At 40.1% G+C, this 21,860-nt stretch overlaps 1 protein-coding gene across 1 annotated transcript in view; it reads left to right on the top strand.

Moving 5' to 3' along the window:
* The window catches only part of LOC131904827 (cytochrome P450 2J3-like), a 45,368-nt gene extending 35,968 nt beyond the window's left edge, over positions 1-9,400 (top strand). Inside the window, exons 7-9 of the mRNA XM_059255840.1 lie at positions 1,642-1,829; positions 4,860-4,998; positions 9,105-9,400. Coding sequence (XP_059111823.1) covers positions 1,642-1,829; positions 4,860-4,998; positions 9,105-9,283 — 506 coding nt within the window. The 3' untranslated portion in view covers positions 9,284-9,400. The remainder of the gene's footprint in view (positions 1-1,641; positions 1,830-4,859; positions 4,999-9,104) is intronic.
* Positions 9,401-21,860: the final 12,460 nt, after the last annotated feature.

The raw sequence follows: 21,860 nt of genomic DNA, 5'->3' as shown, positions 1-21,860 counted from the left end.
TAAAGTTTCATGTCTATTTTCATTTTCCTGGCCAGAACATAGTCACATGCTCACATTTACTACAAAGAAATCTAGGAAATTAAGATTTTAAGTTTTTAGCTTGGCATCAGTGGAATCTCTATTAATAAAAAAACGGGTAAACTACATGGAGGAGAGTGAGCAGTTTCAATTGCTTAAAACAAGGCGTGTTTATTCTTAATAGTTAGATGAGGAAACTGAGCCTGGAAGAATGAAAGTGACGTCAGCAGCAAATAATGTTCACGAAAAGCTTGCTCTTTGCCTTCTACTCTGAGACATCTCCTTAAGAAATCACAGCCAACAGATATTCTGTAGTTTGAAAGGTTGTGTCCTCCTTATAAACTTATTTCTTGAAATATAATTACCAAATGAGTGGCATTAGGAGATACAGGACAAGTCAGTGAGATGGTTCATTGGTAAAAGGACTTCTTGCCAACCTGACAACCTGAGTTCAATGCCAGCATCCAGAGGGCACAAGAAGAGAATTGACTCCTACAAGCTATCTTATAGACTCCACTCTTGGACTAATAGAAAACTAGAAGTTTTTAAATTTTTATTTTTAGAAGCAGGAACCATAATGGATCCCTTCCCCTTATGACACTAGAGAACAGTAAAGCTTTGCCAACTATGAGACAAGATTAAGCGATGAAATCTCCTGATGCCTTGATTGTAGGTTTCCCAGGCTGCCAAACTCAGAAAACTAAACTTTTGGATTTTTTTGTTTTGTTTTGTTTTTTCTCTCTCTTCTTTTATTCATTTTCAGATCCCTCTCTCATCCCTCCACCTGATCCCCCTACCCCCAATCCCACCCCTTATCACCTCCTCCAACAGAGTAAGTTTTCCCATGGGGGGACAGGTAAGACTGGTACATTCAGTTAAGGAAAGACCAAGCCCCTCTCCACATTTTCAGTGGTGAGCAAAGTGTCTGACCATTGACCATACATAATGGGATCCAGAAAGCAGACTCATGCACCAGGGATAGATCCTGATCACACTGCCATTTCCACAGCTCCAGAGAAGCTAGGAAACATGAAGGACCCTAAGAGAGATGTACGGATCACCTTGGGAAGGGAAAAGAGAGGAGATCCAGATGAGTAAACTGGGGATAACATGGGGGTGGGACAATAGAGAGTAGGGGATGGGGGATGAGAACATGAGGGAATGGGATGGTAGAGCTGAAGGAGGAATAAATTGGGAAAACAATGAAAGAGATATCTTGATAGAGGGAGACATTAAGGGGTAAAGGACAAACCTGGTGTTAGGGAAATTCCCAAGAATACACAAGGATTACCCCAGATTAGACTACCAAAGTATGTTTTTTATAAACCACTTGGTGAAGGGAACTTATTTGAGAAGCCCAATTTGGTAGTACTATGTGATTAGCCATGCTGATCACAGCTAATCAGTTCAGGGTAGGTAGAAAGCTGTGTTATTTTGTAAGAACAAGGAAAATTATAGTTGACAGTTTTTCAAAGCAGTCCTTTGAAGAGTTGAGGAACATGGTGTTCCTTTATAAAAAGAACACTGGATGAAATGTAAGAAGATAACTTCCTGGAGATAACTTTTCTGTCTTCAGAAAAGACACTAAACTTTCAAACTAACAGAGCCCGTGTTTTCTGGCAGAAAAAGTGCAGGCTGAGATTGACAGAGTGATTGGCCATGGGAGGCAGCCAGGCACAGCTGACCGAGAGTCCATGCCCTACACCAATGCTGTCATCCATGAGGTGCAGAGGATGGGCAACATCAACCCCTTGAATGTTCCCAGGGAAGTAACAGCAGATAGCACACTGGCTGGATTCCACCTGCCCAAGGTAACTTTGCACTCTCAGATTCCAATGCTCCAGTCCATCCTAGGCATTATCTGAGGAATCTAATCATAAAAAGTAACATGTATTTCTGCCCCAAGAAATCATTTAAATTGAGAGGGAAAGACAGTTTTCCCAGAAAAAAAAAAAAGAGCTTTCTTGCAATGTGTCTAAGTGATGTTTATGTGTATAAAGAGGAGTAGAGAAAGAAAAATACCTTGATGGAATCTGCTATGATATCAGCAAACAAAGTAAAAGTTGGCTTTATTAGCTGAAGGACATCCTAGCATCTTCTGACATTAATTTGGCCTCACAGGAGTCAGTAGTTCTTTGCCATATCTGTGCTCATAGGTGATTTCCAGGTCTTGCTTACTCTCCACAGTTGAGGTCTTTCTATCTCACAAAGAAAACCAGTCTAAAGTGAAACATTAATTATAAGGAAGGAAGAAGTAAACGAGGGTGTTTGTCAAGCAATTATGTGCTGAGGATGCTTATGATGTCAAAATGTCCTAACTCTCTTTTCATAACTACAGATCCCCACTTCATATATTAGGAAGTAGAGACTCAGAATTTACTTTACCTAAGAACTCTCCACTACAAATTACAGCTTCAGAAGAGTTGGGATCCAGAACTATTCTGGTTATGTATATGGCCAAGGACTTGCTACATTAGAAATCGAAAGATCTCTCTTATACTTTTCCTCATGGATCCCACTTGCATTCCCTCTGATCACAGAGGAAATGCACAACCCAGCTTAGGATCTACTCAGGATTCCTGCAGAGTGTACTCCTGATCAGTTCACACTCCTTCTGTTCAAGGCACAATCCTGTCCATTCTTTCTGTTCACTCTATACTGAACAAAAGCCAGACATTTCTTGGCACTGAGAAAATAAATTCCTGAGGCTTCAGTTCAGCATGGCAGCAAGGAGGTGACTCATGCAATCAGTCCTCATGATGATGGCCAGGAAAATAAAGAAAGCCTGGAGGAGGTTAATTCTCCACCTGATTTATTCCATCCAGTTCTTCAGCATGGACAAAGATGCTACATAGTCAGGGAAAGTCTACTGCCATTAGTTAATAATCTCTAGAAATGTCCTCACAGCTATTATCAGTGGTATTCTTTTGTAATCACCTCAACAATTATGAAATACAGGAGTCCAGAATCAGGGTTGAATACCAGAAGTAGCCTCTGTGGATAAGTAATACTTTGTATTAGATACTCAGGACATGTTGTTCTCCAAGAAAGTCTTCAGAGCTGGGACAAGAACAATCTACTTGGAAACACAGATATAATCCATTCATATAATCCCAGAGCCCAGACACAGGCCTTTGTATCACATCTTCAAAAAATGATTGACAATGTCAACTGCAACAGCAGCTCTAGACACTGATGATCTAACCGGATAATACCCAAGGGAGGCAGTGCCTTTGACCTCACAGGGACCTAGTTCAAGAAGTGTCCTCATCTCTGCCTACTGTGTGACTCTAAGAAAATTGTTAATCTCTCATAGCATTAATTTCTATAGCTGTACAATGCAATGGAAGCCCAGAACAGGTCGTGTGCAGTCCTCATAAGAAAAGAGGTCAAACATGCAGAGCTTCCCATTCCACATAGCAGTTATACATTTGATTGCTTACACAGCTGAAGATTTTCTGTCCTTAAAACATCCTGAAAAAGATAAGCATGTCTGTGCCAGTTTATAAATAATGAGAATACACAGGGGAAAACCCCTGGGTTCTTTCTATAGGTAGATAGGCTGGAGTGGGGGAACAGAGTATGGGAGGCAACAAAAGAAGTTCTAAAGAAAAAGATGCTAGTGCTGAGAATAAAAAGTGTTTGACTTCACTTAGACAATATTTGAGAAGGACGATTGCTCATGACAAAGGAAATACAGGGAATTGGAATGAATGGAATAAATTGTCATATTTGAAAAAATAAATACCAGCCCATGGCAGAACAGGCAATGAGGGAAACTCATCCTAGAGAATTTAATAATACTCTTAATACTAAGACTGATGGAAACACACTGCAGAGTAGTAATGAAAATGAGGAGAGGTGAGAGTATGGTGTTGTTAAGTTGCAATCACGGCATAGTTGGCATTGTCAACTGTGGAGGAGGAGATATGGATCAAAGAGAGAACTAAGGTGAAAAGTAGTAATTGACCTTACAAAATCAAAAAGAGATTGATAGAATAGATCAGTTCACTGATGGGTATTGGTGGAATTATTAAGGCAACTCCACATAGCTAAAATGAGGTTTATTTTGTGCGTAACTTACAAATAAAGGGATAGGTTACAGGGTCCAGGAAAGGTGCAGGGCAGTCCAGCGGTGTTCTCTGGAGAACTCTGCTTGATCTATCTCCAGCATCCAAGATCCCAGGAACCAAGAGAGACAGCACATCAGGATATCAGGTCTTAAGGGCTCCTCTCTCAGCCCCACCTAGTAGGCATGACAGTTACCAGAAGCCTCGATGGAGGTAATACTTCCAGGGCAAAGCTGGAACAGCTACCTACTACAGATGGGTAGGATGAGTCAGTGAGCCTTTAGATGCACTCTGGGAAGTCCAAGCACCATGCCAGGGAGCCTGATGGACTGGGCTTGCTTACTATGCTTCCTTGATGTGTTCCTAACCATGCTGAGGGACAGGGTTCACAGGCCTCCACACTGAGGTTTAAGAATAGAAAAGCAATGATGGAAGACTCATCATTTCTTTTGCAGACCTTCCATGGCCCTCACTGTAGGAAGGAGCTGGGTTGATGGTTGTTCACCCCATGTCCAACCATCTTCCCAGGGATGGTCACATGTTGCCTCTCTAGGCAGATGTTTGTCTCTTTCCACAGACCTGAATTTTATAATAAAGAGCAGACTAATAGCACTGTAATATCCTAAGGACACAACCCATTATTGATCTTTACTGAGGACAGGATTTTTCGAGGAGCTGAGGGTGTAAAGAGTAATGGGAGCTTGGGAACTCCCATCCCTTGTCTGGGTCTGTTCCATACGTCAAGCATTGACTCTTTGCTGTCTTCCTTAGGGGACCATGGTCCTGACCAATTTGACTGCTCTGCACAGGGACCCCAAAGAGTGGGCCACTCCAGACACCTTCAATCCAGAGCACTTTTTGGAGAATGGACAGTTTAAGAAGAGAGAATCTTTTCTGCCATTCTCAATGGGTGAGTGGTAATGGGGCTGAAAGAGGTCAGAATTCTAATTCATCCTTTCCCTCCTCTTCTCACTAGTATCCCCACTCTAACTTGATTATCTCCATATGGCCTCACTCAGTACATCCCCAACGTGATTGTTTTTGGAGCCCAATGTTCTCTGGACCTGGCACCGTTTCAGACCACTCCTACCTCACAAGTTCTCCTTGCCTCTGATGGAAATTGTGGTGCCATAAGGGCTTCATGTCTCATCACATTTAAAATGTTCTCATATCCACACAGCTGTAAAATAAAAGCAGGAACACACAGAAACTCACTGGTGTTTTGCTACTGAGGATTGTATTGCTCGCTCTTAATTAGAGGGTTTATTAGTACACAAATTATCTCAAACAATCACAAAATTGATGTAGTTGTTAGTAATCCAGTAGCAACAAGGCATTAATGTCTATTTAATGTGATAAGCAAACTCCAATTAAGAGGAGAGCTTCTTCTTATTCAAGACCATTTGCCCAAAGAATTGGCAGAGCAGATCAGGCTTAAGTTTTCAGTCCTAATTCAGTTCTTTCTCTATTACATATGCATGGCAACTGACCTTCTCAGTTATAGACCCTTCCACCTTAGGATTCCCTGAGTCCATGGCCTGTGTATTAGTTAGAATCTTGCTGTGTAACAACTATCCAAAACTGTATTATTTCCAAAGAGTATATTATCCTCAGAGGTTTCCAGGTAAGATCAGTGGCTTACCTAATCTTGATTAACTTGCCATACACATTGTTCTGGTCGTTCAAATGGTGTTGCTAAATATCCCAAGAGACAGAGCAGGAGCACACAACTGTGGTAAAATCCAGGCTGAAAACTGTCAGCCTATGACTCTGATGACCTATAAAAATCATTAAACCATTCCAGTTCGAGGAGAAGAAATTCCTACGGACTTTGGAATAGTTGTGAAGTCCCAGTGAGTATAACAAGAAACCAAGGCAAGAGAGCAGTTGGGTGTTTTGCTTTCAGCATTTCTTTATGGTAGAGGTGCATGAAATTCAGTTACCTGGAGATGCCCAATGAGGACAAGAAGAGGCAAACCTGCATAACCCCCTGGGTTGAAAAAGCAGCAGTCTGTATTTTCTATCAGCTCAGCTCAGGAGAGATCTTTCTTCTCACTTCAGTGACCCACATGCCAATCATCTCTGAAATGACCTCACAGACAGACCTTGATTTTCTAGTCATCTCTCAGTCAAGATGGTCACTGACTTGGTTACTGTTCTTTGTTGTGAAGACACTTCATGAGCAAGGCGACTCTTATAAAATAAAACATTTAATTGGTAGCTTGCTTACACTTTCAGAGGATTAGTCCATGATCCTTATGGCAAGAAGCAGACAGGCATGGCACTGGAGCAATATCTTGGAGTTTTACGTTTTGGTCTATAGGCAGAAAGACAGAGAAACAGACATTAACAGATAGAGAGAGATGCACAGTGAGAGTAACAGAGAGAGAGAGAGAGAGAGAGAGAGAGAGAGAGAGAGAGAGATTGAGCATAGTGTGGTTATTGAAATCTCAAACCTCCTTCTAGTGACATACCTCCTTCAACAAGGCAACACCTCCTAATTCTCAAAAGAATTTCACTGCCTTGTGAATAAGCATTCAAATTTATGACCCTATGGGGGACATTTTCAATCCAACCATTACAGTAATCAAGATTACTCATCTTATAGGCCAAGCTTTTAATCATATGCTCCACATTGAAAAACTAATTCACACACCTTGCACAGAGGGAGAGACTGATTCACATAACTACTGTCTTATTAGGGTTTCTATTGCTGTGAAGAGACACCATGATCAAACCAACTATTATAAGGCAAAACATTTAATTGTGGTTGATCACCTACATTTCAGGGGTTTAGTCCATTGTTGCTATGGTGGGAAGCAAGGCAGCATGCAGACAGACATGGTGATTGAGAAGGAGATGAGGGTTCTTACATCTTGACCTACAGCTAACCTGAAGTGGTCTGTGGAGCCACAGGTTTTCCTGTGTCCTGCCAGATCCTGAGGACCCCCAGCCATGTACAAAATAATCACTCAGAGGCTTATATTAATTACAAACTGTATTGCCTCTGTTAGGTTTCCTGCTAGCTAGCTAGCTCTTTCATCTTAGATTAAGCCATTCCTATTAATCTATATGTTGCCACATGGCCATGGCATTACCAGTCTGCTGGCATCCTGTTGCTCATTTTGTGTTGGGCACAGGTCTCTCTTGACTCTGTACTTCTCCCTGCATCTCTGCTTGAATTTCTTGCCTGGCTGTAAGTTTTCTGGCCACAGGCCAAAACAACTTTATTTTTTATCTAATGGGAGCCACACATATTCACAGCATATAGAAAGACATCCTACAGCAGGTCTGAGATACTGGGGATAGCTTGACATACATGAAACCTCTAAGTCCACCTCTACAGCAACACACTTTCTCCAGTAGGGCCATACTACCTACTACAACAAAACCACACTTCTCAGTAGTGCAATTCTCTATGAGCTTATGGAAGCCAATTGTATTCAAACTAACACAATTACCATATTAGGAAGGCTGTGGTTCATGGCAAGGAGTGGTTTAATCACAGTAACAGATGGGATTGCAGACAGGTCAGGTCATTAGCCCTGAATCCTAACTCTGCATATAATGGTGTATAGATTCTTACAGAAGAATCTTGGAAACTTAAAGAGTTGTTAGCCATGTTATAAATAACAGACAACAGGAAGAGCATGAGGAGAACAGAAATGAGTGAAACAACATGGTGAAAAACAGATGTTACATAACACAATGACATCATCATCATCATCATCATCATCATCATAACACATTTATGTTTACTATGCACCTTTTCAGGTCTGCTTTCATTTTATTTCCTCAACAAACTGTGTTAGGCAGGTAACAAAGTGGAAAGAGGCATACATCAGAAAATTCTGCAGTGTTTAATGTCTTTGAAGTCCAATGCAGCTACCTAAACATTAGCCTGCAGAGAAGGAAGCATATTATCTTTCCTGCTACCATGTCCTTGTTAGATGTACCAAGAAGACATTGGAAAATATGTCCAAATATTAATTTACTTTTGTCTAAATACTGTTCTAAGCATTTTGTTATAGTCTTTATAAATTTATTTTTCTTGATGTTTTTAAAACTTTGTTCAGTCAAAAATGTATTTTTTTTAAGAAAAAGCACTTAATGACAGAGGAGACATCTAACTTCATAAAACACTTACTTTGGGAAGTATGTAAATAACATGATTCCCAGAAGTCACATAAAATTTTGGAGCATGGTGTCATGTGCTTATAATCCTAGCAGTTGAATGCAGTGTCTCTTGAGACTCAGTTACCAGAACTACTTGGCAAGTTGCAAGGCAGTTAAAAACCTATTTAAAGTAGATGAGGGTCATAGCATTTGAGGATGAACACCCATGGTTGTCCTCTGGCATCCATATACATTTGCAAACAAGTGTACACATGATGAGCAGACATATGAATGAACACATCAACAGAAACATGGTTTAGGGACTGGAAATCTGCAGTACTGTTGGAATGCATGGTGAGGATGTTCACATGGTGAGGAAGAGAACAGTGGCATGCTAGGAATGTCCTAGATCATCAACAATCATCCATGTCAACACAGATATCCCATAGAGAGACTGAGGAGTTGACAGGTACAGAAATGGATGTAGACACGAATACATGTGTCTATACACATACTTAGATAAATACACCTTGTGTATATGTTTATGGTGTGAGATGTCCCAGAGCAATGGCTTCCAGATTTGTGAGAATGTCTCTTGCCAAGGTCTTATTTTCTACATATCATTGTTCAAAAAATAGAACCAGGATACCTGGAATGATGGCAATTTCTTGGGTTGGCAAAATGAAAACACAAATCTGAGATATATAGCTACACCAAAGATCAGGAAATAACAGCTTGTATTGGGTTCTAATGGCCAAATCAGGAAGATGTTAGACATAATCCACTGGATACATAGTTCAGGATCAGCTTGGCATTTACAGTATGAAGTTGGGGACACCTGTACCTTGATGTCCCAAAGTCAAGTGAAAAAGTGACTCATCTTCTGCTTTTGTCCTGCAGGAAAGAGAGCTTGCCTGGGAGAACAATTGGCCAGGTCTGAGCTGTTCATTTTCTTCACTGCTCTCATTCAAAAGTTTACCTTCAAGCCTCCAGTCAATGAGAAGCTGAGCCTGAAGTTCAGAATGGGCCTGACCATTTCCCCAGTCAGCTACCGCATCTGTGCTGTCCCTAGACTGTGATGCTGGAGAAGGAAAAAGAAAAGAGTACAGGGAAGAATGGTGTATGCCCTGAAGCTTTTGGTCCTTGCCCATATGAGAGGAGAACAATGTCAGAGAATAAAGGTGATTCAAGAAATATTGAAGGAATTGGACTAAAAATATGAATCAAATCACTGGACTGTTGACCCCTAATTTGGTGGTGGGCAAATCATTTATGAGCTCAAGGCATATCTTTTTATCTAACAGTTGCAAGGAGAATGATGATTCCTTCCATAATGAGAATGCACTGAAAATGAATTGCTGAATTAAAAATGCTAAGTGCATCATAATTCACATCTCAAGATGTATTCCTTCAGTTTGTCTCCTTCCTCCTTTCCTAGACATGCATTTGTTTCTGGCCAATTGAAATGTTGTTTAAAGTGGTGCAAAGAGAGAATAAGGATCAGAGCTCAGTTTCTGGCTACATCCTTAGGAAGAGGCCATGAAGACTCTTGCAATTTACAGATGTGTCTCTAACATGTAGCTCTATCTCCAAGTAGTCCTGGAAACCAGCAGAGCAGGAATATTTCCCTAGGCACAGGCAGGCAAAGCAAGTGGTGTCAGATCAGTTTCCTTTTATAAGTAGTAGTTTGACCATGACCTTGAATCTCAGGATAGGTAATACCTGATCACACATAAGCAAACCTGTAATTAGGCTTGGAAGGCATATGGTAATTGAAGGGCTCTAGTAGACACTATTATGGCAAACATGACTCATAAGACTAGAATATTAAAATTTTTCCAGGAATAATTTCAGAATAAATCAACAAGAATGTTGGATTACACATTTGAAAAACTTGAAAGTTTCCTCTAACACTAAAAAGTAAGGGGAAATGGAGAACCAAATTAAACCAGGACAGTCCCATATGAATAACTACTATAAGGAATCTGTAGTCAGGTTGTGGTTCATAACTTTAATATCAGTACTTGGGAGGCACACACTTTTAATGACAATACTTAGGAGGCAGAGGCAGGCATATAAGAATTACAATGAATGCCGGGCGGTGGTGGCGCACGCCTTTAATCCCAGCACTCGGGAGGCAGAGCCAGGCAGATCTCTGTGAGTTCGAGGCCAGCCTGGGCTACCAAGTGAGTTCCAGGAAAGGCGCAAAGCTACACAGAGAAACCCTGTCTTGAAAAACCAAAAAAAAAAAAAAGAAAAAAAAAAAGAATTACAATGATTTAAATTTATAAGCCACTTGCAAAAGGCAGGCTGAAATTCAAAGTGAATGTCCTTCATGTCTAAAAATAAATATACTTAAACCTTGAATTTACAAATAAAATGAAAGGGGAATATGGGTACATTTATCCACACATACTGAGATATATTTAGTTTCAAACTTTCAAAATAATTTTAATTGAAAGATAATTCTTTTATTTGTTTTGTGTTTGTTTGTTTGTTTGTTTGTTTGTTTGTTTGTTTTTCAAGACAGGGTTTCTCTGTGTTGCTTTGTGCCTTTCCTGGAACTCACTCTGTAGCCCAGGCTGGCCTCGAACTCACGGAGATCTGCCTGGGTCTGCCTCCCGAGTCCTGGTATTAAAGGCATGTGCCACTACCGCCCAGCAAAAGATAATTCTTGCCAAAATCATTTTGCCCCAGGAAATTTATAACCTGCCAAAAAAGGAACACTCATCCCCACAGATTTGGATGGGACATTTGCTTTTATCTTTCCAGCATAATAAAAGCATTCAACTAAGGGATCCAGAGACCACTTGACAAGAGACACATCTGAAAAGAAAAAAAGGCGTGGGGGTGGGGGGAAATTATCAAGAGAACATGTCCTAAGAAAAAAAGAATATTGGCCAAGTGGTACCTCCCACCTCCAACTGACCTCCCAGAAATCTTGTCATACGAGACTGACCAAAATTTGAAGTAAAAAAAAACTTAATCATAAGACTGCCAAGGACAACCAAGCAGGACTTTGTGGAAAGCTTGGAAGAAATAGCTTCATTGTTGTAAATAGTTTTACTGTGTTAGAGTTGAAAACTTTTATATACAGTGGGAAAATGTTTTAGGATATTTGATCACACTGTGAACCTGAGATTGAGTTATTTGCTGGAAAAACCTGTTTGTAGTTGTGGTATGGTTCAGCCCTCCACACACCTTTAATCCAAGAGCTTTCCACTTATTATAAACAGGATTAAATAAAAGCAAATTTCCACAGGTCAAGAAGTGGAGCAAGCAACTAGGAGACAGGAAATAACCAGAGAAAGTAAGAGGGAGTCAGGAAGATGGATAGAGATAGCACAGGAAGTAGCAAAGAGGGACATTCAGTTTGGCAGTCTTTTTGGTTTGAGATGGCATAGGAGAATGTGCTCCTTCTGGAATATCAGCTGAGAAGGAAGCAGCTGGGTGCTTTCTCTGCCTCTCTGAGCCAGCGGGTTTTCATCCCAGCATCTGATTCCTGAGTTTTATTGATAGAACAATAGAGACTTGGTTTAAAAACAATACACAAGATTGAATGTTTTATACAGCTTTGCTTCCCTTCTCCTGTATATTGCTATATACACTGTGATTGGATATTTTAAAGTACAAGACATTGACAGCTGTAATGAGAGAGAAAAAAGAAGGCAGGGAGCTGCAAGAGAGACACATAGTCAGTCTTCATTCATGACAGTACATGTCAGCTTGCACCAACATCTGGGCTGGACATTGACTAGCCCACATGGCTATTTCTTGTTTGGCCTTCTTTCAGTTCTAGGGCCATCACAAGTCAAAGAGGACTATCACCCTCTTTATGGTGTCCAGGTACTGGAGTTACATCCTTTCCTTAATCTGGTGTGTTCAATAAGTTTGGGGTTTTTGTTTCCTTGATAAGATTGTAATATGTCCATATGCCCTTACAGTCCCAGATCACTCTCAAAAATGAATAGCCTTGCATTCTTTCTACAACCAGCAATGTTATTCATCAGTCTGTGCTTCTTCCATCATACTAGAGAAATGGTACCATAAATGTGTCCACCCAGGTACACAATCATCCTCAAAACTGAGTCAAAATCTGCTTGTGAAAAGCAATCTCTCAAGGCAAAGTGCATTCTGACAAACTACTGTTTTACATGGCATGGAGTAACTTAGAGAGGCTCAACCTGATCTGAACACACAAAACAGTAATTTTTTTAACAAGACATAAAATACTGATATCTCACTCTTAGTCCTGAAGCCATGAGGTCTCAGGGGCAAATACAATGTTACCATAAAGAATTAGAAACTTCGGGAGTGGTTAACTGTGACACATAATGGAAATTTCTACCAATAAAGCATGTCTCTCTTTTTTCCTTAAAGTTCCCTGGAAATCCAATAAAAGGTAAGGCTCCTTCCCCTTGAAGAATTATACTTTGTTCACGAAATTTGTAAGGAAAATTTTTTATTTACTTTTGCTGATTTATTGTCTATTCCCTCTTCCTTTCTTCCTGGCATCTATACAAAAAGGCATATGATGATAAAGCAGGTTGTTTTCCAAGTGGAATCTCAGGATGTGAATCTTCTATCTTTCTCCTCTGAAGAACCATAGACACAGGTATGGTGCAGCAAAAATTATAAATAAATAAGGAGCTTTTACGTCTTAGAACAGAGACAGAGAAGGGCACATACAATGCCCTCAGTCTGAAAAAAAAATGTATCTGGTTGGATAGCTGGACTACAAGCACCATTGTGCAGTTCAGGATATGACAGAACTGAGGGGAGGTCTAGCCTGGTAACCTAAGTATCTAAGATTGCTTCCTCTGATAGGAAACATCTTAGTCACAACAGAAAACTCAAGAGCTCTACTTCTAGAGTCAACCCTTTGTCCTCTTGAGTTCACCTAATTCTGATTATCCAAATTTTTTGTGGAAAACCATGGGAAAAGTTGAGGAATGTTAGGAGAGAGCACCCAGGGATATCCGCATGGATTTTGTGATTTCATGAAGATGTTTAAATCTGTAATCTTCTATTTCCTTCCACTAAAGTAGAGGTGTGAGAGAAGAAATCTCACCATCTGATGGAATGAATAAGATTCAGAAGTGTGAAGTGTTGTACAGGACTCAATAACAAATGAAACAAAGGTGATTTATTCCTACTATGCCAGTCTCATAAGAAGCTATATCTGTGCAGCTCAGATTCAGAGGGTACCAATAGGCCACAGATAATGTACACAGGTTGATGAACCAATAAATTTCTTGGAGTCACTTATAAGCGCATGTATGATTCAAGGGCAGCTTTCACCAAAAAGTTCCCTGCTGATTCTCAGGCAGCTGAACAAATGAACAGTCTCTTCCCCATCCCACCACACAGCAACTGTCTACCACCTATGTAACCTCTGAAGGGGGCTCTACCAACTTCATGAACCTTTCCTATCTCTCTATGAGGCAATGTCAATCGTGTCCATGCATCAAAGATATCAAACAGGTGACCACAGCTGCTCTGTTTTGGCAATGCAGTGGCCTTGTCATCCTGGAGGGAAATGCTAAAGAGCTTCACAACCTCACTCCAAACACCTGGGGTTAATTCTTTTTTTTTTTTTTTTTTGTGATCCTAGGGAGAGCTCCTCAGATTTGTAATCATTTTATTACAATACAATACAATTTGTAATCATTTCATATATTGGTTCTTGATATACCTTCTTACCATTCAATTGATCATGGTAACTTATAATTTAATTAGTGCACAATTGTGTGATTCCCTATGGTAATTCTGCTCAGCCCAGTTGTCAAATTGGCTGTTTTTCAGGTGTAACCCACATAAAATGCTTTTATTTTGCTGCCAGTCCTGCTCCTACTACAGGGCACCTGGGGTTCTGCCCCCTTCAGGCCATATTAATCTTTCACTAGTTGCCCTGTTGAGATGACCTTGTAGTGCAGATAGCCTTGCATGCCTGGGCTCACATCCTTCAAACAGAATGGAGGACAGTGTAGTGCATTCTGGAGAGAGACACATCAGCCACCACTACCACACTTGCAGATTTAAGTCTGTTTTACAATAAAGCTTGCCATTCTGAAGAGTCTACACAGTACGTGGAACTATTTTACCTAATGAAGGAGATTCATGTCCCTGTTGATCAAAAAAGATGGGAGGAGAACCTGGAGAGATAGCTCAACCTGGAAAGATGCTCAGCTGGTTAGAGCATCTGTTCTTGGTGACAACCCTGTTTGGGTGGTTGCTCACCTCAATCCGTGGGACCCTGGTGTAGCTTAAGTTTTCCTGCCTGGCCCAAAGTCAGGATATATCTCTTTCACCTGCCAGTCCCACAGCCTCTCAGACCCGACCAAGTAAACACAGAGACTTATGTTGCTTTCAAACTGTATGGCCGTGGCAGGCTTCTTGCTAACTGTTCTTATAGCTTAAATTAATCCATTTCCTTTAATCTATACCTTGCCACATGGCTCGTGGCTTACCGGCATCTTCACAAGCTGTTTCTCATCATGGCGGCTGGCAGTGTCTCTCTGACTCAGCCTTCCACTTCCCAGCTTTATTCTCCTCCTTGCCCCGCCTATACTTCCTGCCTAGCCAACGGCCAATCAGTGTTTTATTGATTAATTAGCAACACATTTGCCATACATCCCACAGCACTTTGTGTTCGAGTCTCTTATCAGTTTTTTGCAGGAAATCACGGTCAGGCCTAACATCAACTGAAGTCTCCAGGAAGAAGATGGGGCCCCACAACAACAACAATTCCACGTGGACAATAATAACATTACTAAGCTGACAAACATCATCTACAGATCAGCTTTGAACTACAAAGTGCTCAGAGCAATTTTGAGAGCGCTAGCTGAGATGATCCAGTCTCAAAGACTACTTGAATAAGGATTTGAGATAAACCCTGAACTTTGGCATTATACACAGACTGGATAACGAAGGATATAGTTACCTTTCCTAGAATTTGACAATTAACCTAAAATTTTTCTTTCAGGATAAAGATAACTTCGCCCATACCCAGCAGGAAGCAATTTCAAGAATACGACGCCCACATTCCTAAAGAGGTGGTGTGGGGTGGTTGGTTTTTTTGGTCTTTTAGGTCTTTTAATGGGTTTTGGGTCTGGGATAATTTTCATTGATTAGGGGGGTTGGTTACAAGTTGTTGTAAAGGGTGAGGAAAAGGGCTAAGCAAAGGAGATTAGATTTAAGGTTCTTATTAAAAAAAAAAGAGAGAGAAAGAAAGAAAAATGTAAATACTTTACATTAGATTGGATTGTTTTATATTGTATACAAATTATATATATTGAAATTGATATTATTAGAAAATGCTATATGTATATTTCTAATTGTACCGTTCATTTAACAATGTAATGCAATTTTCTAATCCTTGAATGTTGTTATTACCAACTATTAGGACATAAAGAAATGAAAGTTAGTAGTTAGACATTATAATAGAACTTGTAGTTATATTAGGTATGTTTTCAAGATTGAGTAGATATATTTTAGATAGACAGGTTATCTTCAAACCCTTCAGAGATCTACAGAATATGGCATTTAAAATGTTTTAATAACTTAGAAAATTTTTCTTTTTTGTTATGACTATGAGGCATGTCGGCTCCTGACAGTACCAATCTACTTCAGAGAAAATATGGGCATTGAAAAAACTGTAATTGGAGTTAACTTTCATTGTAGCAAAAGTTAGCCACTGGACAACAAAGTATCCTCGAATCAACTGCTGACGAACAGGACAGACAAGACACGAAACAAAGGACTACTGATTCTTGTCAAAACAAGTGTGGTTATGGCTTTATCAAAAGGCATCTTCTGAGGCCAGGACAATATGGCACCATCCCTGAAGTGGCCTTCGTAATCCGGGAAAGGTACAGTGCCCTTTTCTTCGAAGGCAGCTGAACAGGCAGTGGGCCGATGGCTTCTGATGTGCAATGGGGAGGTAGCTGAAACAGTTATTCTTGAAGAGTAATTAAGCTCACACCTCTCAACAGAAGAATGGCATTTAATAGAGGGATGTGGAGAAGAACGGGATGATGAAATGAAGCCACATACACACATAGCCAAGAAGAATGGACAGCTGAATTAAAAAAACATCAACAATTTCCAGAATTTAAAATCCTGAATCATGACATGAAATTAGTGGAATTCAGGTATTTCTGGTATAGAGACTGCTCTCACCCAATGTGAGGTTGAACTGTTGACCTTGTGTACATTCTACTTCACAAATGAGTCTGTCAGATACACTAAGCCTATAGGCTGAAGATGATGCCCCAACACTGCGGAGAAACCTCAGATGATTGTCCAGGCAGCTGGCTGTTTCTGTCAACTCACAAGTTTTTGGAATTTGCTTGCATATACTTCCTGTTTTTATTTTTTTTGTTAGCTAATACTATTTCCTTCTTGGGTCTCTGAGGGAGTTGAAGATTAGTTAGTTATAGTTGACGATTAATTAGGATAGAAAGTGAATTAGATACAATAGAATAGATAATGGAATTATTTTCTCTGAATTTGTCAAATACAAATGAACTAGACATTGTTTAGGTATTTATTACTTGTATATATTGTATATAGTTATTGTACTTTTGTATATAGTTTTTCTTATGTTAGTTATAAGCTTTTTCTTTTTTCCTTTTTATTAAAATAGAAAAGGGGAAATATGGTGATATTTTATTTGTATTAAAATGTTATTTGTATGTTAATAAATAAAGTTGCCCGGGGGTCAGAGCTATTAGCAAGCCATAGGAAAGCAGGGCAGTGGTGGTGTATACTTGTAATCCCAGCACTTGGTATGCAGAGCTGGGTAAGTCTCTGTGTGTTCAGGGATACAGCCATTATTGGACACACATGCCTTTAATCTCAATACCAAGCAAGGAAAACCTGGAGGCCTATACAGACAGGCCATGACGAGGCGGTCATGTGGTTGGGTTTATAACCAATGAGAAGGCAGAACAGGAACACTATATAAAGACATTAACACAGGGGTAGTGAGTTCGGAGAGGTAGGACCACTGCAGGAGGAAGGGTAAGGTTTTAGCTCTTAGCTCTGACCTCTTGGCTTTCTTCTTTGCATTGGTTCTGTGTCTCTTATTTAATAAGAAGGTTGGTTGCATCTACACCCTGGCATCCCTATACCAAAAGATCTCCAATGTTCTGGTGGAAGATCCACCTCAACTCCCCTCCCCTATCTCTTTTCCTAAACTCACCCCTCCAAAGCCGGCCAAGCACAGCTTTTCTGGTGGAAGATCTACCTCAAGTACCCTCACTCATCTCTTTCTCCAAACTGCCCCTTGAAAGCCTGCCAAACACAGCTCCTTCCCAAACCTGAGCTTTCAAAGCCTACCAAACATAGCTCCTCTCCCAGAGAAGCTCAAGACCACTCCCACAGGATATATAAGCTGCATCCCAGAAAAGAGACACTTGGTTCTTCTGGTCTCTCCTAACTATCTCCTGTCTGAGGGGGCAAGGGTACACCCAGGAACGTTTTATCCGTTAAACTGGGCCTTTTCCTGATTTGGTTTCATTTGGATTACTGTGTCTGCAGAGAGACCTTTAGGGTGCAAAGACTTATCTAACCCAGGTTCAATTCCCAAGACCCACATGGAAGCTCACAACTGTTCATAACTCTAGTTTCAGCAGACCCATCACCCTCCTCTGAACTCAGAGGGCATCAGGAATACATATGGTACACAGACATACATGCCAACAAAACACTCATATACGTAAAAAAAAAAATCTAAAAATATTTTTAAAGACAGAGAGATGAAAAGGATGTGAGATGGTCTCCACAGTCAAAGAAATCCAAAGCAAAAAATGTGCCTAAATTGGTATGTGGTTCTCATTTAGGAGCAATTAGAAAACACATTTTCATACTGAACTGCATCCTATATTAACTCATCCTAGGAGGTTGTAACAGTCATTGGATAAAGGGGTCAATAGGTAGAAAATCACAAAAAGGAAATAAGAGCCCTGATTAAGCTTCCCTTAGAGTGTTGTTGATGACAGGATGATCAGAGAAGTGTAAGGTTCAAGAATGAGATCTTGTTCAAAGAGGATCTCTCAATCTCAGTAATTTCCATATACAAGTAGAAGATGATCCTTTCTTTCATCCCATTAAGTTTGGATATGTGGCAGTATCCAAAAATATGGTAACTCTGCTAATGGGTTCTCCCTGCCCTTTTTTTTATTGAAAATAGATTTTTTTCTCATTCAATATATTTTAATATCAGTTTCCACCAGCATCTACACTCAGTTTCTCCCATATCCTGTGCCATCTGTATTCACTCCCTTTCTGTCTCTCATGCTTCTAGGAGACACACCAATCAGACATACAAAATAAAATATATCATAAAACCCAAACTTCCACATTGAGGATGAGTAAAGCAAACAAAAATAAGAAAAACAGCCCCAAGTGTAGGAACAAGAATCAGAGACCAATTCCTTCACAGACTCAGGGGTCCCATTAAAATACTAAACTAAAAAATGTATATGCAGAGAACCTGGTGAAGACTCAAGCAGACCCTGTGATTGCTGCTTCAGTTTCTGTGAGTTTTTTCAAGCTTGGCTCAGTTGATTTAGAGTGCCTTCTTCTGGTGTTCCATCCCTTCTGTCTCCCCACTTGTTCTGCCTTATCATCCATGGGGTTCCCTGAGCTCTGAGGGGAGATGTTTGAAATGAAGACATGTCATTTAGATCTGAGTCTTCCAGTGTTTCTCTCTGTGTGTAATGCCTGTCTGTTGTAGAATATTATTTTAAGATATGTTACATTTGTTTAATGATGCAAAGATGTATTGCCTTTCTTTATGTGCATTTGTTTAACTCTGAATCTGTGTTACTTTGCCTATCTAAAACACCTGATAGTTTAATAAAGACCTGAATGGCCAATAGTGAGGAAGGAGAAAGAATAGGTGGGGCTGTCAGGCAGAGAGAATAAATAGAAGAAGAAATCTGAGATAGAAGAAGGAGCCAGAGAAGGACTCAAGGGGCCAGCCAGACTGCCACACAGTCAGCCAGGGAGTCAAAATAAAAGAAAGAAAAGGAAACAGTCCGGAGGTAAAAGGTAGATGGGATATATTAAGTTAAGAAAATCTGGCAAGATAGAAGCCAAGGTAAGGCCTGGCATTTATAATTAAAAATAAACCTCCATGTGTGATTTATTTGGGAGCTGGGTGGTGGACCCCCCTAAAGAGCAAAAACAACCAACAACATCTGACTGTAGGTCTCTATATTTGTTCCCATCTGCTACAGAAGGAAGCTTCTCTGATGATGGCTGAATAAGGAAATGAATCTCTGAGATCTATGATTATAGTAGAATATCATTAAGAGTCATTTTATTGTTATATTTTTTAAGTCCAGTATTGCTTGATTTTATCCTAAGTGTCTGGGCTCTCTAGACTCTGGCTCTTGGTTAGACAGCCAGGGTGAGGTATGAGTTCCATCTCACGGAGTGGCCTTAGGTCAAATTAAACATCAATTAGATATTCCCACAAGGTTTATGCCATCATTGCCCTAGCATATTCTGAAGTCAAGATTTCTTTGTAGATCAAAGGTTTTGTGGTTAGGTTTGGTTGGTGTTTCCTTTTCTCTTTTGGTAGCCTGCAGAGTACCTTTTCCTGTAATTGGCACTAGAACATGGGAGTGAATGTTCTATAAAGGCACAAGCTCTACCTCTCCATATTCAATGAGTTGTGTGAGTGTTATCTTCAGTAACATGGCCTTTGTGTCAGTTTGTGGAAAGAAACCTGTTCTCTTGACAATAGCCTGAGTTGCTTGGGGATTTCCATGGGACACTTGAGCCAACAGCTCAATTGTATGAAACTCAGTCCTGGCACTGGAACCTTCCTTTGCCAATAAGAGATGGCCAGTAGAGGTTATATCTCCTTTTATTTGAAAAATTCAGTAGGACTACTTTCCTATATTACAGGAAGTTTCCACTGCACTAGGTTTCAATGGCCTTCAGTTGTAGCTGTCTCTCTGCCCATTTCCTCCATCAATGTCATCTTCCCGCCCTCTTGTCAACTGATCCTCTCATTCTTGTCCTTCCACCCACCTTTGCTTTAATCCACCCATAAGATCTGTTCTATTTTCTCCTCCCACGGAGATTCTTGTACTCCCCCCAGTCCCTTCCTCTATACCTAACCTCTCTGGATCTATGAATTGTACCTTGATTATCATTTTTAATGGCTAATAACCAGATATAAGTGGATACATACTGTCTTTATCGTTCTAGGTTTGGATTACATCACTCAGCATGACTTTTTTTTAGTTCCATCCACTTGCCTGCAAATTTCATCAGTCTATATTTTCAATGAGGTAATAATTCATTGTATATATGTACCTCATTTCCTTTATCCAATCTTCAGTTGAGGGTTATCTAGGTTGTTTCCTACATAATATCTGGCTATTGTGAATAGAGCAGCAATGTACATAATTGAGCCAGTGTCCTTGTGACAGGATGAAATATCCTTTGGGTAGATAAGCAAGAGTAGTGTAGCAGGCTCTGGAGGTAGATCAACCCCTGTTTTTCTGAGAAACCACTGTACTAATGTCCACAGTGAATGTACACATTTGCACTCCCACCAGCAATGGTGAAGTATTTCTATTGTTCCACATCCTTGCCAGCGTGAGCTGTCATTTGTATTATTGAGCTTAGCTATTCTGACAGATACAAAAGGAAATCTCAAAATAGTTCTGATTTGAATTTCCCTGATGGCTAACAATGCTGAAAATTTCTTTAGGACTTTCTCAGGCGTTTGAATTTCTGCTTTTGAGACTTCTCTGTTTAGATATTTACTCCATTTTTAAAAATTGGGTTATTTGGTTTTTTTTAATCAAACTTTTTGAGTTATTTAAGTACTTTGGATATTAGCCCTCTTTCAGATGGGAGTAGGTAAAAAAAATCTCTTCCCTTTCTGTAGGCTGCAACTGGTAGTTTCTTATTTGGTAAAGTTATATTGGTTTTCTAACACCCATGTGTACTCATGTGGAAGCCAAATAATAGGAACCATTTCCTCTTCTTGGTAAGGGTGGATACATCTGGATTTTGAAACCAAGAATCATGATATTATATTCTATTTTATTATTATTTGTCAATAAGATATTATATATCAGTTATAAGTTGTGAATATGAGAAGCTGCAGAGCCTTCCAATTTCAGAGTATATATTTGGATCTTGATGGAATTGGGCAAAGGGATTACAAACATTCAAATAAATTGGCATTATTGCTATGAACTTGAGAACGAATGCCCAAACAAGATTTTAAAAACACATCCAGCTTTAAACACCTTTCCTCACCTTCATAACTGCACAACACTGTTCATGGGGAGGGATCATTTCAGAAAGTTCCCAGTGGTGACTTTTCTCTGTTATGTCACAGGTGCTGCAGCCTCACAAATCTGGTCACCCACACCCCACCCCACACACAATCTCTCTCCTCTGAAAAGGTTGCCAGCACTGGGGAAGGCTTGTTTACAAACCAGGTGTCCCCTGGGATGTAAATCTCAATTCCCAGAGCTACACAAAGGCTTCAGAGAAGCAAATTTCTGAAAAAACAACCACTCTTAGGCAGCCCCTTTAAACCACACTGTGGGGAGTGCTGGGAACACAATGCCTGGCACCTAGGGGTGGAGGAGAAGTAACTGCAGGTAGGAAGGACTT

Source organism: Peromyscus eremicus, chromosome 2 (genome assembly GCF_949786415.1).
Source record: "Peromyscus eremicus chromosome 2, PerEre_H2_v1, whole genome shotgun sequence".
NCBI classification, from domain to species: domain Eukaryota; kingdom Metazoa; phylum Chordata; class Mammalia; order Rodentia; family Cricetidae; genus Peromyscus; species Peromyscus eremicus.
This window is presented reverse-complemented; position numbering and strand designations above follow the sequence as displayed.